Source organism: Dryas octopetala, chromosome 5 (assembly GCF_963921425.1).
Source record: "Dryas octopetala chromosome 5, drDryOcto1.1, whole genome shotgun sequence".
Classification (NCBI taxonomy): Eukaryota; Viridiplantae; Streptophyta; class Magnoliopsida; order Rosales; family Rosaceae; genus Dryas; species Dryas octopetala.
The window spans coordinates 19,994,414-20,013,305 of NC_141370.1; the positions used below are offsets into that span (position 1 = coordinate 19,994,414).

Below are 18,892 nucleotides of genomic sequence, written 5' to 3' on the forward strand. Positions count from 1 at the left end.
CTTTCTCTTACTTTGGAATTGAACTGCCGACAAACCTTTGTTCTCTTTGCAGCAAATGATACTTATTGGAAGGAAAACCAAATGATTGGCTATGAATAGATCATTATCATCATCATTCTTTAATAATGATTACCCACTTTATGAAGACAAAAAACGATTCAAGCTAAGCACACAAGCCGAAAGGAACAAATTTATATTAAATGGGTTCAACAGGTCATCATCAACAAACAAAACAATCTTTTCTAATGCCAAATAACACATTATTGTACATGTTATACATATGATATAGATTTCATATAGCTACAAAATCAATGGCCACCAGAACCAATCAGCCCCCTGCGTTCTCTTTCTGGCCTCTTTATGCCAACCTAAAATAAAGTGTAATATAAAATGATTCCAATCAAAATCTTTATAGGATTTAATAGTTATGGTCTGCTTTTTCTCTTTGACATCCTTGCATCTGTAAAAGTGTAGAGTATCACAAGAATATCTAGTCCTAGTGGGAAGTACAAGTGAAACTTTCCAGGTTGTACATAGGAAAATTTTACAAGTCACCCTGCAGAAAAGAAAAGGGAAACTTCTGTAAGAGGTCACAAATCTAGAATTAACAAAAAGAACACATAAGTTAAAACTAATTAGCAGAAACATTAGACTTGTGAAATTTAGGACTTCAATGACCTTTCAGAGTATTCTAAATTATCTCTATGCATGTAAACAGATGAGAAGGTTCAGATGAAGGAGCAGCATTTAGTATGTGAATAAAACAAACTACAAATTTTTTATAAACATGATGACTATCACAAGCGAATGACCGAATAAATAGACTTGTGAGAAGAAACTTAATAAGAAAATATTTAATATAGGAACACATTCTTCTCACCTGAAGATTGGTGTAGAACAGCTGGAGCTAGCTGTTATTAGAACTAGTGACGCGGCTTAAACTGCAGTTTCAAACAAGAAAAAAACAAAAAAGAAAAGAAAAACTATCAACATCAATTGACTCTTGAATAAAATCAAACATTAGATTGTTATGATGTGTGTCTGGAAACAGATCATGTTGTACAATGTTCAAAACACCACCAAATATTAATGGAAACAATAATGATACAAAAGGAAACATGCTTTTTCATTTTTTTTTTCTTTCTAAACAACTAAAACATACTTCAGATTCAAATATGATTTGCCCACAAGAAATTAAAGCAGTACATGAGGAATCTTATTAGGTAGTAGGTACTTTTGTTTTTTTGTTTTTATAATAGTATAGATGAGCTCATGGTAATAGTGAGATGTATAAAACAAATCGATATTCCTTCAGCTAGAGCTCACATAAGATGTGGCAAAGCATATTTACCAAGGCCAAGGAAAGTGATCATTCAGCCAGAGCTCACATAAGCGCTCTGCTGATTGTCATGGTATTGAAAAGAGTAATATAGCAATTAATGAATGCTTGATGAAAAACCAAAAATAAAAAGATTGGAGTGACAAGAATGATGACAATAGTGAGAAGAACGAGAGCAGCAGTCAGAACCAACATGGCATGAATGACAACAATATCATGAATACTAATAACATAAAAATCCAAATAGACATCTTTAGGGCATTGAATGAATCACTAGAAAAATTCACACATTCTCCAATTGCCTTTAGGGTGATGAAATTCTCTCATCATTTGTGCACTCTTCATCCTGGTTGCCATTTACAAGAACACCATCAGTGGAATCAACATCCTCCTCAACAGTCTCTTCTTCACCTTCATTTTCTCCATTCTCCTGTACCTCCTGTACCTCCTGGAATAAAGGCAAACACAAGAAAAACCTTTAAAAGCATCCCTTCATGGAACAAGGATTAAAGAAAATTAACTAAAGAAATGCTGAAACAGAAGTCTTTTGATAGCTTAAAAGTTTGCTTCAACACAAATGAAAAGCAAGAGGTGCAAAACAAGAACTTTTTGTTGATAATCTCCCACCCAAAAAAAAAAACCCTAAGAAAATTAAAGCAGCAGTTTTGCGAGTTCCACTTCAATGCTATTTTAGTAGTCTCTAGAACATCAATATGCATGAACACCCTGTCACCAGATTTTCTCTGAACTTCTGCACCCAAAAGGTGAGTGAAAAGTGACGAAAATACAGAATCGTAACTATATATGCAAATCAGCTTCCCTTATCTTCGGTTCAAGATTTATAACTGGAATAGAATCATCTATTTGTATTCAGTTAGCTGATTATACCTCATGATCCAGATCTCCATTTTCAACTGGAGCTTCTTCTTCTTCATCAATTTGCATGCTTCTGAACCTTTCAACAAGGCTGGTGGTTGACTTCTCAGCATAGATGGGGTATTGTTCAGCAGGGGGATAAATGTCTCTGCAGAGGGCATATCAAAGCAATCCACAATCATTCACCAAGCACAAAGCACAGAAATATATTGCCAACCAATAACTTAATGAGAGATGCAATGGAAAGAATAATGTTTCTGAGAATTTAAAACCACTGTAACTTTCAAGGAAATGGTTAAGATGTCAAACAAACAATTCTTTCCAATAACTGTGAGCCAAAAACTTCAGTTAATCTTATCCATGTGCAGCCATGCATGAGAATAACAACTTTTATGGCTGAAATAAATGTAAACAATATACAAGGGTTGGCAAGTACTGCACCGCCAAGACCTTTGGCCGGGCATTGGAGCAATACTACCTATTGATAAGTCCCTAACTTTAGGTCTTTTTTAAATCGACTCAATTCTGAAATAAAAAAACATATATATTTTGTGTGTATGTAGGGAATAGTCGCTTCAAAGTGAGTTTTCCTCATCAGTAATGATGGTGATGCCAACTGCAGCACCACAAATTAGAAGCTACAATTTACAATCTTGGACTAATCTGCAGAGCTAAAAGTAAAATGAAGGGTGGATACCTATTTTCTGCACTTTTAGACTCAAGGGCAAGTGAGACCTGCCAGTCCTCAAACAAATTAGGATACTCTTGGGGATCCGCCAATGATTCTGCAGCTCGCTTATTAACCTGTCATATGGGAAATTAAAGTACATAGTTTAGCAAATTTCAAATAGCTAATTAATTGCAAAAATATCTTTCCTTGCTTCAATTGGTGGATACACTAGAAGATCCACAAAGCAAAGCTAGTTTCTGTTGGCATCACTTCCTTCTACATCTCACATATAGATTTCAAAACAAAGCTTCATATTAATGAATTGAAAAAGAAAAAAGACCGTAAAAGTTTGACCTTGTTCAGGTCATTTCTCCAAATTGAAACTATCTCTGAAACCTTGCTTGGTAGGTAAGAACGTGCCATCAAAGCTGCTTCAGGTATCCGCTCACTGTAACAAAATATGACAATACTTTAACAAACAAAGATGACAATACTTGGAGAATTTTAGTGATCATGATTATGGTAATCAAAATTTACCTTTCCAGCAACAGCTGGATGCATTCTTCCAATTTACCAAGCATGAATAAACAGAGGAATGCAACATTATTCTTTCCTTGCTCTTTGGCAAGGGATGCAAGTTTAGATATCCCTTGAGCATCTCCAAGAGAAGAATAGAGAAGCAACAAGCCAGAAAAGTCCATTCCATGTGATAGACAATCTTCAGCCAATTCCAACTGCATAAGCCCATTCAAGGGTATGAATAAAGATTTTGGATGTACAAAATAAAACGTAAGGCATAATTGATGTTTAATCATCAGCATGCAGATATGTTGTTGTTTTATCATCTAATGAGTCCAATCTGTCTTCTGCTTTTAGATTAGCTAATGCACATTGAAAATCCTGAGGAAGATTCATTAATCTGGATTTTCTATGTTGTTTAAATGCGCAAATTAATCCTTCAGATGAAGCCATAAAATAAATTCAAGCCAATTCCAGGAAAAAAAAAAAAAGATAGCTCACACAGAAGACAAGGGTAAGGAAATACCTTCCCAGTGGACATAGCTAATTCTCCCAGCTGCTTCCATTTGGATTCACTATGTGCTTCTGTAGCAATTTCCTGTCAGCAAAGAAGAAAACTTAATATCTTCAAACAATCAAGAAATAAGTATGAAAAGGATTGTATAAAGGAAATACAAACGACAGTTGCCCTTCAAGTTAGCTCCAGTGAAAAGCTTTCTATCAACTTAGCATTAAAAAAGTAAACATATCTCACCTTTGCAATCTCAAGTCTACCTAATTGTATAGCAAGATCAAATTTGAAGTCAGCATCTGTAGCTATTTCCAGTGCATCCTCCAACATACCCCGTGATTCCAAAAATCGAGCCACACTGAGGCAAAACAAGATTTACATCACTTGTCAAGTCAACTTTAAAAATGGTGACATCAGGACAGAGAAAAAAATTGAACAGTTTATGCAGATAGTAAATCAGGGAGAAAATAAACTATGCTTGTACCTTTTTTTATATTGAACCTATAATTATACTTGTACCAGGACAAAACAAAATATGAAATGCAGTTGGTGTAAAGACTGCATATACTCTTTGCAATACATAAAGGCAGATATAGCCAAAAAAGCTGGTTTCCATGGCATTGCATTAACTATGGCGGGGAGGGAAAGGGAGGACTTCATAATACTTGAACTTCTCTTAAGTACATATGTAAGCAATGGTACTGGATTTAAGGCTATATCAACAGTTTTTAAATGCATAATATGTTTCCTACCTATTGTGTTGCTCTGGAGGAATTGTTGAAAAAATTTGTTTGGCACCCTCTAAATCTCCACGTATAACAAGTGTTTTGTACTCGATCAAGCTGAGAAGCAAGGTGTATCCTATGACACTGCATAAATAACATATATTACCAAGTCAACTTAGCACTGAGAATGGCAAGAGTTGACTCCCCTTCAAAACTGCAGCTTGCAAGTAAACACTCACTTAAACTCTTTATCAATAAGATAAACACGACTTTGATTGGCAAGATATCCCAACAAGTACATGGGCCGGTCCAGGTGAAACAAAGTGGTCACCTGAAAAGTCACCTGAATCAAAATACCTTCCTATCTCGAGTGAATATTAACCAAACATATCCTAGATAATGTTCTGAAAACTAAACCAGAAGAGACAGAGAGGGTCAAGGTGAGAGAATAAATAAATATATTAAACATATAATTATAAATATTAAGTAGATATTTAATAACTTTTCAAAAATGAAATATTCGATAGGAATCTTACTTTATATGACAATTAATTTAATATTCTGTGCCTTTTATCAAGCATAAATTATTGGCAACTAAACTTTGCTAGGCACTCCACACTTTCTTAATGTACACTTTAGATTAACTAAGTTCATAAAAAAAAGATAAGAATATTTATTATTATGATTTTCATGAATTTTTTAATTGCACTTTGTTTCTAAAAATTAAGAGGTATGGTTTTCTTCATAACAAAACAATATATTTTTCATTATTGTTGTTTAAAATAAAGAGATTATAATAAATTATAATAATAGAAAAATAAGTATGGTAGTGGCTTAGAAGTAAATGACCTTATAAATACCAATAATACCTGGATTCAAATATCTACAATCAAACAATATATTTTTGTTAAAGATAAAGATACATGATTTAAACTGATCAGTTAATTTTGTTAGGGTTTTGAGATGAACCAAATTGACTGACCGGTTCCCAGTTAACTCGGTTCAACCAGCCAGTCGGGTCTGGTTTTCAGAAAACTGATTCTAAAGGCTGTAAAATTCGTATACCTCACCACCAACACAATAATTGAGTCGCCAAGAAGCATTATTGTAAATGAAACAGTCCCCGACCCATATTCCTGTTCTGACACGCTCGTTTACTTCAAAGAGGAGCTCAAAAGAATCCTCAACACCTAGTTCGTCAACAGGCCTTCCACTGTCAAAATATGATGAGACTACATCCCTCTGCCAAATAAACCACACTAAGTTAATCATGTAAATTAATTTTAGCTCACATGGATAGAAAGGACTAAGGAAACTCTAATAAATATGGGGTAGGAGAATTCTTACATCGTATTTTAGAATATAAAATGATGAATCACTTGAAATTGCCACCAAATCACCGCTATCAGCCCAATAAACATTCTGGAACAGTCAAAGCAACCAAAGGAACATACAACATTGGTACCCATGTAGCCAAAATAAGAAGTGTGATAGTGAAATAAGTTCCTACCGATGTTATTACATACCTTAACATTGACATCAATTCGTCTAATCAATCTGCATTCCACCCAGTCATAGAAGCATACAAAGTCACTTGAGCACATTGCCAGCAAGGTCCCTCCAAAAATGTGTTCAACAGAAAATGTTGGTCGAATACTCTTCTTTTCCTGAACAGTATAATCCAATTTAACTCCATCAGTTTTTCCCAAAAAGAAGTATTCTGATGACAAGCAGACATCCGCATCAATTTAGCCAGTGTTTTTATTTTCATAAAGAAATTGCTTATTGGTGCAAGAACTACAACTACAATCTGACTGACAAAATGAGTACAGCATTAGTGATTATTAATCCCTTTTCCAGTTCCAACTTTGCATCATTCACTAACTTTTTTCCTTTGTCATTTTAACCTTATGCACTCATAATCACTTTCAGAATCCATTAGAGACATTAGAAATCACTTTCACCAAAGAGACATTAGAAATCACTTTCAGAATGATGCTAAATTTATGAGAGCATAAGGTTAAAATGACAAAGGAAAAAAGTTAGTGAATAATGCAAAGTTGGAACTGGAAAAGGGAATAATAATCATTTTAACCTTATGCGCTCATTAATGATGCATTCTAATGTGAGGGAATAATAATCATTTCCTTTGTCATTTTAACCTTATGCAGTCATTAATGATGCTAAATTTATGAGTGATTTCTAATGTCTCTTTGGTGAGAAAATTTTTTCTCACCAAGGAGACATTAGAAATCACTTTCAGAATCCATTAATGTAGAATTAACGAGTTATGCATTTTCAAAGGGTCAAAACCTGGAATGATTTGCTGAAATTTTTTATCCTTGATGTAGTTTCCCTAACAGCAAATTCTCCGTCCGATGACCAGACAAATTCCAATGCTGAGCCAAAGGATCTATTTCTCCATGCTAGAGCTGTATATATTATGTATTCGCCATCTCCACAAACAACAACAAACCTTCCATTGGGGTTGTGCTTCAAACTCTGAAATCAAAAACAAATAAATCCATTGTCACAACAATATAATTAGAACAAGGCATCTAATCTGCATTCTCTCTGAGAATCTAGAATTGCATGGGTTATGAAATCAAATATTTACAGAGATACTTACTTGAGGATAAAGGTCACAGGTTCCCAACTCCTTTACAGCCAAAGGCAATCTTTCTCCATCTGTAGCCTGAATTTTACAAAAATTGATCAAGGTTTAATTTCAATACAAGCAAATAAGAACCTCTATTTCTAGGACCATCTCAGGCAGAAAAATGGAAGTCTGAGAAAGTAGGGAGATTGAACCTCAAAATCTGCTCCAACACTCTTGATATTTACAGTTTGGATTTCATTATGCTTAGCCCAAATAATTTTCCCACTACTATCCATGCTAGCAACCGGCACTTCTCGACCAAGTTTTACCATTATGGTTCCTTCATCATAACCAATCACAATCCTGTATACGAAGAAATCTTATGAAATCATCATATCGCAACAATAACAACAGCGAATATACCCACTCTTAAATTCCAACATGCCAAGGGTAGCATAATAGTAAGATTTTGGTCTTATTCAATAATCTGTATCATAAGCTACCAGAACTTCTAGAAATACAGAAATTAAATAAAAAATAAAGACCACAAGCTTACCGACGTGAGCCTTTCATATACCCAAAAGCCCAAACACGTTCAAGCCCATAATTCAACGTGTTTTCAAGCCTACAAAGTAATTAGTCATGTCAAGTTTTCTTACTTTTCTTTGAGAGAACCAACAGTAATCCACAATAATCAACAAAATGATCCTTGGAAACTAAAAATAAAAGAATCTGACACAAGAACTTCATTTGAAATGGCTGAAACATACACTACTGCATTTGGAATTCAAAATTTACCTATAAGTAGTTGAATGCCATATTCTAACAGTTCCATCCTCAGAACCAGTAATTATAACTGGAAGTTCTGGATGGAAGCATACTGCAGACACATTGTGAGTGTGTCCTTCAAGTGTCTGAACACAACTTTTTGTTTGATAGTCCCACACCTGTTTCCATAAACTCCAATTACAGTGTTTTCAAACTAAATATACATGCATATACAAACAATGAAGTGTCAGGAAAATCATATTGCATACCTTTGCAGTATGATCATCAGAGCCCGTGATTAAGAATGGCTTATCTCCGCCAGTGAAGTAATCAACACAATTTACCCCTTTCAAGTGGGCATCCAATGTAAAATTTGGGTCAGGGGAGACAAGATTCCAAATCTGGAAACAGGATGGTGACAAAAATAATTAATATTATGAACAACCGATTATTTACCAAAATTAACTTACACAGGTTACTAAGGAATGCTTACGAACACACCTTTACAGTGTGATCCAAGGAAGCACTTGCAAAAGTGTTGGTGTCCTTTGGATTAAAGGTCACTTGCATCACATAGTGAGAATGCCCTTCGAATATCTGAGTACACATCCAACCTTTTTCCCAATCCCACAGTTTGATGAGCATGTCATCAGATGATGACAATACATATGGAAGTGTTGGATGGACAGCCACACATCTAATGTAGTCTGTGTGTGCTTCAAAGACTTTAACCTTATCCATTGTATTATAATTGTATACACGTATACACATGTCATCAGCTCCAGCAACTACCCACTGCTTACGTGTTACAAACTTTGCTGACCGAACTGCAAGCAGAAAATTTAGATATCAAATAAGTTTCCATGTCAAGAACATCGAGCTTATAGGAAAACTAATGTGTAGTACCTGGCAAATCAGAAACTTCGAAAGACTTCGCCATGGTCTGAAGTAAATTAGGAACATTTCGGTCAGCACTAACAGAATTACACCCTCATAATATTTAATATCAAAGAAACCAACTATATAAGTTCCCACAGCTGAATAAGAGACCTTTAAAATATGGATTGTCCAAAAACATTCAGTGATAGTTAAGAGCAAGCTTAAACAGAATAAGATAATTTCTACAGATGGAGGAAGTATGAAACTTTTTAACTTATACCATTAGTCTTAAAATATGAAATTCTCATTCACCCTAAAACTCACTTTATCAGTTTTAGCAGTCATTCACTTATTGTGTTCTAGATATTGCAGACTACTGTCTGGTAGAAAATAAAGAAAAGTTTTCTATGGCTAGTGAAAAATCAAACGGAGAAAAAGTAGTATCCAACCATGAAAATACAACAGAGCAGCAGTACAGAGAAAATGAAACCATGTCAAAATTACAACAGAGAAGCAGGTAACATGCAAATGTGAGGGAAAAGCTAGAATTGGACAAATGCCACAAACCTGTGACTGGTAATTCAAAATATACACCGTTCCTGAATACAGACTCGCAAGGATCCTGCCATAAATGTATAAACAGTATAAGTGATTCCGTCGTGGCAGTGGCAGTTGTGATTACGAGTAAATCAAAAAGATTGCAGAACAGCGGGGCACTATCGATGTCCTAGAACACTTGTTTAAAGTCTAATTTCTTCTTGTTACAATAATATGCATGTACTGAATATAGCAAAATAGAATAATAGCAAAAACGTAGGAAAATTACCATGGTTCAGTTGGATGTAGATCCAAAGACTTCACTCTCTCGGATCGTTGTGCGAATTTTCTCTGAATAATTAGTAAATTTTTGTGAGGATAATTTCGAAAATTCTCAAACACGAGAAAGCTCAAAGTGGGAATCGATAACACAAAATTAAAGGAACTGAGGAAAAACTACCTTGATATCAAGCCTGAGAGGCTGCGAAATTCCCATAGAAGCCGCACACATTGGAAAGAATGAAAACGTTAAGATTTGAATAGCTGAAGCTCAACGAAACTCAGAGTTCAAAATTATGTTTGCACAATTCTAACATTTGATTGGAATTTGAACAAGCAAATCAGCAAAATAGAGTAAGAGTTTCTTCGTCACATTCTCAGATCTAAGCTAAATTCAAAATCGACAACGTTACCATTTTGTGTGCTGCGAGATGAGAGGCTTGGATAGGAGAAGGTGGTGCAGAGCAGAAAGAGCGAAGTTGGAAGCCTCAGCGATAGAGATCGAAGCGAGGAGAGTCCAGACTCCAGAGAGAGTGTGCGATCAAAGGGATAGAGCGAGCTCAGAGAAGCAGCGGTCGAACAGTTTTCGTTGTGACTTGTGAGTGTGAGTATGTGAGGTCGCACGCGCGCTCGCCCGCATTCAACAAACAGAGATCGGAAAGCACACGTGGGCTATGAGCTCAGGCTCGTATCCAAAAATCAAAATCATAATTGGGCTTGGGCCTGATGTGGTGTACAAAATTTTCTCGTAAGACTAGGAAACGTTTAATTGGGCTTTGGCCTCAGGAATTCATGAATCTCTTAGCACTAACTTTATACTAAGCTTGTCAACTAGTTTTATCCAAGTTATTATGGCACCAAACTCTGTTTGGCAGGGAGTGGCCGAAAAAAAACTTGGTTTGGTAGGGAATTTCATTTTTTTGGAGTATTATAACTTTGGATATTGTTTGGTATTTTTTTTCTTTTTTTGTTGTCAAATGACTAGTCCTGATTTGTAAATTTGTTGAGAAAAATATCACTAGACTATTATAGGAGAAATTATTGTCAATTGTAATACAACCATATGATATATATTATTTAATTCATGTGTTATAATATGAATGGACAATGAGATTATAAATTTAGGATTTATGGTATAGATTTGTAATAAACTTATTACGGTTCTAATTTTTGTTTGCTAAGGAATAAGTACCAATTGATATGGTTCATAGATAAGAAAGAGGAGTAAAAGGGTCACGTACTTTAAGTTTTGAGGAAGTTTTTCTTATTCTTAGGTAAAATATTACATTATATTTCTTTCATGATCAAAAAGGATAGAGGGAGGAAAATTTGAAGATAGGACACATTGTTTCTCTTTTGATTTGGGGTACAAATTTTAGTCATCTTTATATTGTAAAGAAAAATACTACTAGACAAATTGTAGTTAGTAACACACTAATACATAACAATTTTGAACAATTTTGAATGAAATGATAAATAGAGCATCAAAATTAAAGATGGCAAGTAAGAGTAATACTCTAATATCTCTGTACATATTTTTTGCTAAAAAAGGATGAAGAACGGAAGTAAGAAAACCTAATTATACTTTAGTTCCCCTACCACAAATGGCCAACAAGTACAGAGAATCACATTAATCCTAAACAGCATCAGTAGTACTACTGTGTTGCGATTGTTCACTGATTTGCTTTGACGTATAATTGCATGTTCCCATTGCATCCTCGACCGACAAGAAAACATTGTCCTTTCCAAACTTGTCTATGAAATGCGATGCCATCAGCTTCTCCATTACCCTAATTCTTGGGTTTATTATTCCCATCTACAAAATAAAATAAAAAAATGAACAAAATTAATATAAATTATTTTCCCTCTTTTTAACTATTAGTTCGACCAATTAATAGTAACTTAATTAATTACCTTAATCCCTTTTGCTGTCAAGGTTTTATTCAAATCCATCAATGTTTCTATGCCAGTCATGTCAATGGTCACAACTCCTAAAAAATCAAGTTTGAACATATATTAATTAACATTTGTAACCAATATTTTTCACATTACAAACTCAAATCCATATATAATTGAAATTTAAATGCTATGAAATTGATAGTATATATGGGGGCAAATAAATCGTACCTGACAATTCTAGAAAAACATGATCGATCTTCTCTCCTTCAGAATCTAAAAAGGCTTGCTCATCGCGAATCCATCTCAAAATTCTATACAAATTTCAACTCAAGTAATTTAGAATTACATATAGAATTATGGCAAAAAAAAAAAGGAATTACATATAGAATTTAAATGATGAGTTTATTTATTATTAGAAAGTATGTGGTGAGTGAGTATCATACGCTTAATTAATTAATTAATTAATTAATTACCTCTCCCTGATATAGTTGCCATTTGGAAAGTAAATTGGGGAGCCAATTTGTAGGACTAGGATCCCTGGCCTCCATGCTGCTTCAGGATACTGCTCAATGTCACGATATAAAACCGAGTCTGGCAATTTTCCAAGCTTACAAGTCCCAGGCCTCGCAACATAATGGAGCGCTCTAACAACACTAAGTGCCACCTAACCCAATAAAAAAATAAATAAATAAATAGTCAAACATAATATTTATCAATATAAACTTTTATATATATATATATATATATATATATATATATACTTACTGAGAGACCGAGACCGACACTCATTTTTGTGAAGGAAACACCTAAGAAGGCAGTCATGCAGATGCAGAAGTCGAACTTGTCAACCTTGAAGAGTTCAATGGCTTCTTCATATTTGATGAGTCCAAACATGGCGGACATGATAATGGCAGATAAAGCAACAAGAGGAGTGTAACTGAAGAGAGGAGCCATGAACAAGAGCACCAGCATCATGAACAATGCCATCACTGCGTTTGACATTGCTGTCTTAGCTCCCGCATTGAAATTCACTACAGTCTTTGAAAATGGTCCTACGCGCAAATTAATTAAATTAATGAAGCAAATTTAGTAAATATACCAGTATGTATTTGTAATTATTTATTTTAATAATTAATATATACCAGTAGTCAAGTAGCATGAAGTGAATGATCCAACAATGTTCATGAAGCCAAAGGCTATCATTTCCTTATTCCCATCAACTTGTTCATTTTTCATTATGGCAAAGTTCCTTCCAATAGCTATTCCTTCCTGCAAAAATAATATTAAAATTAAATATAAGAAAAAAAGAAACAAATTAATAAAAAGGGATGCATGGAATTAATTAAATATATTAATTGCTTAAGGTTCTTACAGCCATAGCAATAAGGCCTGTTATAAACCCAGCTTTCAACACAGTCGGAAAATATCTGCGGTCAAAGTTCAAATATTGAATGGAAAGAGGATTGATTCCTCTCTGCAAATCTCCCACCTGAGATTTAAAAAAAAATTTAAGAAATGCGAACTTGGAAACCTTAAACGAGTAACTAATTTGCAATAAAAGTCATCTTAACAAATTAAATATAAAGAGAAACGAAGGTAAACTCACAATGGGTATTCCATGGTCTTTACCATGGATGAAATAAGCAAAAACTCCCCCAATCACAACCACCACCAGTGGAGTCATAGCCGACACCCAAAATAATTTTGGCTTCTTTTGCCTCTGAAAATTTACAACCGTAGTGTTGATTATATTTCTAATAAAAGTGAAACATATTTTAATGAAGATCATCTCTATTAAACATTTTTTTAAAAATTCATCTAAATAATTATATTATTGGTCGTATGATCGTTCCATTCAAATTTTCTCAGGAAAGGATATATAACTCACCAACCACTTGGTAAACTGAAGGAAAACAAGGAAGATAAGACCCATAACTGCACTCTCCCACCTCCACTAGAAAAAAATAATAAAAAGAGAACATATGTCATTATTACAATCATATATCGTGAGAAAAAATTAAAAAAAAACCTCTCCCACCTCCACTAGAAAAAACTAATAAAAAGAGAACATATATAATGTCATTATTACAATCATATATCGTGAGAAAAAATAAAAAAAATTTCTTGCGACAGGGATAAGTATGAATTAATATCTCTATCTAATAACATTATAACATTTATGCTTTTATATTTTATCACATAGAAGTTTTTCAAATTTTAATAAATAGTTTGTCTCTTGGGAGCCATGTCATTCCTTATCTCCTATTACAGGGAAGTTTCTCTTATCGCCAGCGAGTCTAAATCAACTTTAATTTGTTTTCATGCATCTTTGTCACTTTTCTTAATTATGATTAATTTTCAAATTAAGTAATTAATAGCAAATTAGGAATACTACTATATATACAAATACATGATTTTCTGGATACATATACAAACCAACCTCTTTTCTATATTGGAAGACTGCGTGCAAAACAGATACGACGTCGGTTTTTTTGGTGAAAGTGGTCATTCCCAACATGCCCTTCAACTGTTGCAAGCAAATTATAACTGCAGTCCCTCCCATGAAGCCAGTGATGGTGGAATGTGATAAAAAATCGACCAAAATCCCCAACCTGCACACGTGCACAACAATTAATAACGTATAATTGTTTTACCTGTTGTAATTATTAATTCTAAAAAATTTTAAACTTGTTGTATTTGAGTAAGTACGTACCTTAGAAAGCCTAGAGCTGTCTGAATGATGCCGACCATAAAAGTGGTTGTGTAAATCAAGTGCAGGTACAACGTAGGATCAGTCTTCGGCGATACTACATCTCCAATGATTTGGGCAGTAAGTAATGAGCATGCTGCCACCGTTCCCACGGCAAGGTACTTTGAGTCTCCCAAAAGTGAATAAATAATAGGCGGAACAAAACTCGAATCTGCACAATCAATTTATTATTTACTCTAGTATAAATAAATTTTTTGATGTGATTTTTTTTTATAAATTATATTATAAAACATATCTTTAATAAAAATGAGACTGAATTGGACAAATTCTTAAAAGGGGGGCACTTATTACAGAAGTGGGGTCCCCCACTCCTGTCTGAGGTGTCTCTAGCTATCATAAAAAATAAAATGTCCATATATGCATGCATGAGATGGAAGACTTACAGAGGCCGACAATGGGAGGGACTTGAGCGAGTTTGGCGTAGCTGATTCCTTGAGGGATGGCAAGGCTAGTGATGGTGAGACCAGCAAGCACGTCGTACCGGAACGAAAGCAAACTGTATTTAGGAAGCCATTCGAAAATGGGGATGAAGTACTGCAAACCTTTCTTGACCTTACCAAGCGGCTTCTCCTTCTCGAATTGCTTGAACGGATCGTCGGGAAAGAATGTTTCCCGGAGATCCGATTTGAGGTTCGTGGCAAAGCTTCGGGGAGCTGCGAAGCTCACCGTGTGATTTGATCTGGCAGTTGAATCCATAGCCACCGGAGATGGAGACAAAGGTCATACAAGAAAGCAAAAGACTCGAGAGAATTGGTTGTGAAAGAAAAGTATACAAAGTAGACGTATATTTATAGGCGCGACGATAGTGGAGATTGGGGGATGATAGAATGCCAAGTGGGACATAATGTTTGATTGGATAAGGGGAGCAAATTATAGTTTTACTAGCCACGCAGTAAGTACTTGGATAATAACGGCTTAATTACTTTTTATAGAAAATTGCAGTTTCCACATTTATTTTGTTAGGATTTGGATCCTCTCCAAATCCATTTTGTTAATTGGTTTTGGTATCTGTGGCGAGAACTAGTTAATTGGAGCAAGAAATTAGATACAAACGGAGATTGCTATTCGTGCATATATGTCTTCCCACGCTTTTGTTTGAGAGTGCAATAAAATATGTATTATGTACGTGGAATGTGGATGTATGATATCTAATAGTGAAGTGCAAATATTTTCACTCTACTATAGTACTATATATGCTTTATCTCACCCTTGGTTAATTCCTTTTGATTTTCAGATTCAACTTATTTTCTTCGAATTTTCTTTAGTTAATTTTCATTGTCTTGTCCTTTTGATTTTGATACTTGTTTTAAATTAATTTGCAATAATGAGTTTTTTTTAATTGATTTCCTTTTGCACTTAATTCAAATAATTTTAAGGGACACTTAAGGTAACTAGCTAATGTTTCTTTTAGTGAAATAAAGATAAGGATAAAGATATATGATATATCTGGAAACAAAAAGAAAAAATATATATATATACAAGGACACTAAACTAAGCAAATACTGGAACCACAAAAAGAGGCTCTGAATACAACGAGGAATTATCACATATGGAATATATGAATGAGTCACAAATGTCAAATCCAAAACTATATTTGTTAATGTCAGATCCTATTGGCATGAATGCGATTTCTATTTGTAGTTTTGTACCCTATTACAATTGATAAATAAAAACAAATATATCTATATATAAAACTTCAAAACAATTTTTAAAACAAACTGATCGATCCTCTCCTACAGTACTGGAAAACCTCGAGGTGACATAGAGATGACACCCAATTTAACACCCAATTCCTCTCTAGCTCGCACATTTTAACACACAATTTTTTTCTTGCACAACAACTTTTCCTACCATGTTTAACCAGCAGATGACATAGAGATCGCAATGACATAGCTAGAACTTTCTTAATTTGTGAACTGAAAGATAAATAAATATAAAAACAACTCCTTCTACCACCAAGAAAAACACCGAGTTTCACTCGTACACAGCAAACCACATAGCAAACACCGTATTTATCTCTCACATGCAGCAACTTCGATCTCTTACAACATAATCATTTAACCAACCCAACTCATCAATCTTGTACTCATATGTGCAGACGAATAGTAATTATTTGCCACAAGTTTCAGTCCATTATTTAGCCCATGACACGCCAGCTGAGTTGTCATGAAATGCATGCATGCATACACACACATATATATATATGGTGGGTGAGTTGTATATATTATAACACATGCCATTAAAATGGAGAGGAGATAAAAATAATAATAATGTTAGAATCACGTATAAAATTTGTTTATCAAATAATGTGTCAGTAGTACATGAAATATAATGTATATAAAATTCGGAGTAAACTCAAATTAAATAAAGAAATATCTATTACATTATCTAGTGAGATAGTGCGCTTTTGTGGCTGGGAACTTAAGATCCAAGCAAGGACCCCTGCTTGTACACTAAATAGATCAGCCTACACCAGGCGTTGGCTCGATTAATTGTGGGGTACTGTCCCCCATTGATTGGATAAAATAGACCAAGACCAGTCTCAGCCGTCCAAAATAATAGACAAAAAAATGATTTGATTGTTATGAATTAGAAAACTATAACAAACGAAATGCTAGCTATACACGATGAATATGAAAATTTGGAGCCCCACTTCCAAGAATTGAATGAGTTTGCTTCCAAAAAGCGTCAAAAAACAGTCCCAGCTGATTACTTTGAATGCTTTGTCAGTTTGTCTACATTAACGTATTACCAAATAAAACCTTCCTCAGTTGCCATATATTTGCAATTAACAGATCGAAAGGGAAAATCTATTTGAGTTTGAAACGCAACTACTTGGTGAAGTTGGAGGTGTGTGTATATCTTCAATTAATCATGGCCTAACTTGATTTTCAACATCTTGTCAACATACTGAGTCATTGCTGCTTAGATGTTGACCTTAAGGGAGAAAATTAACAAGAAAAAAAAGGAAGATATATTTATTGAGAGTCTACTTTCAAACCCATTTCCCAATTGTAAATATTTTTTTAAGTTAATTAGCCATTTTGAGTATACCCAATTTTATAATCTCGTTTACTAGCTTTCAAACCTATTTCCCAAACAAATTTATTGTTCGTAGCTTCTATAAATAGCATATATTACAATGTGACTATAAAGAGAACGCAAGTCAAACTAGCTAGATTGCCCCCAAAAAGACTAGGGAAATGCACCAATTGATCGATACTTTTGCACCTCAGGCTTCAGGTATGTTTTTGAGAATGGAAACATACATAGGTGGCCTCCACTACCTATATATGTCAACACAGATAAACATGGAAGATTTAATTTGCTCCATTGTACCCACCAACAAAGCAAAGTTGGCTTTCAAACTAGCTCGGCTGCTTATAGTTTGAAATGGTTCTCAAGGAAGAAATCAGGAAAATATATGTAGTTAAGTCATTTATCTGGTAAAATTCCATCAGTGCTTTGGTTTGATTATGATCATATTGCTCAATTCTCATGGAAAATATGTGTAATTAATTAAGTCTAATTCTAATACTGTCGTCGAAAAAGAAATGTCCTGTGTTTTTTTTTTTTTTTGTGTGAGTGGGACAGAATTCAAGCCTAAATTAATAGTCCTTTTTTGGATAATGGGGAAATTGTATAAAATGACCAATTATATTGGACGTGGATGCCACTACATTGGAGCAGCTTCGTTCTCACAAAGTTTATCGCCAGCATGGAAAAACATACCAAAATGACTGGGATTCTGGAAAAGGCAACCATGCATTTCTCTGTTTTCCCATTAGGCTTAAATAGTAAATACCTTCCTTTAATTATATCCATATTGACTCACACTGGGTCATGCTTTTGAAGCATCAAATACAAAGCCAAGCTTGAAGCTGATAAAATTAGAGCATCCAACTCAAAATTAATTGGCAATGGATGAAGAGCATCCAACTCAATAAGCACATATGCTAAATTCTAGCTTTCTAATGTGGGATATTGTTCCACATTACTCTCAACACGCTCCCGCACGTGTGGCGAGATTTTGAGCCTTACACGTGAACAAATTGTATTGGGTAACGTGAGAGCACGTGTGGCCGTTGGGCCTTACATATGAATAACCTGACTCTGATACCATGATATAATTATAACATCTAACCCAAAATCAATTGGCAATAGGTGCAGAGGCCCAAGACTTATAAGCTCATATATTAAGCTCTAATTTTTCGATGTGGGACATTGCTTTACATTACTCTCAACAGAAGCTACTAATTGTGAATGGCAATCCACATTGTCGTACATATCTAAATGTCTTTGTATTAGAATCGATCACACTGTGCTACTGTGCTGGGTTGTCATGCAATTTTAGCTGGGCGTGTCAAATTTAGCCCGAAACTAAGGCCCAGGATAAGGCCTAGCCGACCTGGACTTCAAATTTGACCCGAAACTAGGGCCCAGGATAAGGCCCAGTACATGGAACACGAAGCCCAATAATATTAAGCAGTATTAGAGTGTTGCAATGCGTCACCATTTTGA

The 18,892-nt window shown here is 34.6% G+C and overlaps 2 protein-coding genes across 4 annotated transcripts; both read right to left on the reverse strand.

Moving 5' to 3' along the window:
• Positions 1-179: 179 nt before the first annotated feature.
• Positions 180-10,324, reverse strand: LOC147285451 (coatomer subunit beta'-1-like). Of its 2 annotated transcripts, none has more exons than XM_086242952.1 (26): positions 10,116-10,324; positions 9,884-9,904; positions 9,713-9,774; positions 9,454-9,508; positions 8,914-8,950; positions 8,509-8,834; positions 8,277-8,408; positions 8,038-8,186; positions 7,796-7,864; positions 7,452-7,602; positions 7,270-7,335; positions 6,954-7,142; positions 6,167-6,307; positions 5,988-6,062; positions 5,706-5,882; positions 4,880-4,971; positions 4,668-4,784; positions 4,159-4,273; positions 3,931-4,002; positions 3,423-3,619; positions 3,240-3,333; positions 2,913-3,019; positions 2,228-2,363; positions 1,642-1,787; positions 881-941; positions 180-556 (listed from the first exon to the last, which is right to left on the reverse strand). In XM_086242952.1, the coding sequence occupies exons 1-24, from the start codon at positions 10,116-10,118 to the stop codon at positions 1,644-1,646; spliced, it is 2,727 nt and encodes a 908-aa protein (XP_086099078.1). In that variant the 5' UTR covers positions 10,119-10,324; the 3' UTR covers positions 180-556; positions 881-941; positions 1,642-1,643. The 2 variants fall into 2 exon arrangements, with proteins under 2 accessions (XP_086099078.1, XP_086099077.1); XM_086242951.1 differs by having other exon boundaries at positions 1,629-1,787.
• Positions 10,325-11,111: 787 nt separating this feature from the next.
• Positions 11,112-15,109, reverse strand: SULTR3;5 (sulfate transporter 3;5). 2 transcript variants are annotated; one of them, XM_086244750.1, is made up of 12 exons: positions 14,755-15,109; positions 14,315-14,522; positions 14,042-14,213; positions 13,490-13,555; positions 13,208-13,321; positions 12,974-13,090; positions 12,744-12,870; positions 12,367-12,653; positions 12,075-12,265; positions 11,830-11,912; positions 11,617-11,693; positions 11,112-11,518 (listed from the first exon to the last, which is right to left on the reverse strand). In XM_086244750.1, exons 1-12 carry the CDS (start codon positions 15,065-15,067, stop codon positions 11,339-11,341), a joined length of 1,935 nt encoding a protein of 644 aa, XP_086100876.1. In that variant the 5' UTR covers positions 15,068-15,109; the 3' UTR covers positions 11,112-11,338. The 2 variants fall into 2 exon arrangements, with proteins under 2 accessions (XP_086100876.1, XP_086100877.1); XM_086244751.1 differs by lacking the exon at positions 13,490-13,555.
• Positions 15,110-18,892: the final 3,783 nt, after the last annotated feature.

Excerpts from the sequence above, each read along its gene's own strand:
- LOC147285451 (XM_086242952.1), bottom strand. Across the intron at positions 8,835-8,913 it reads CGAAGTTTCTGATTTGCCAG|TTCGGTCAGCAAAGTTTGTA; the intron begins GTACTACACATT and ends TTCTGCTTGCAG. Across the intron at positions 2,364-2,912 it reads TCTAAAAGTGCAGAAAATAG|AGACATTTATCCCCCTGCTG; the intron begins GTATCCACCCTT and ends TGCCCTCTGCAG.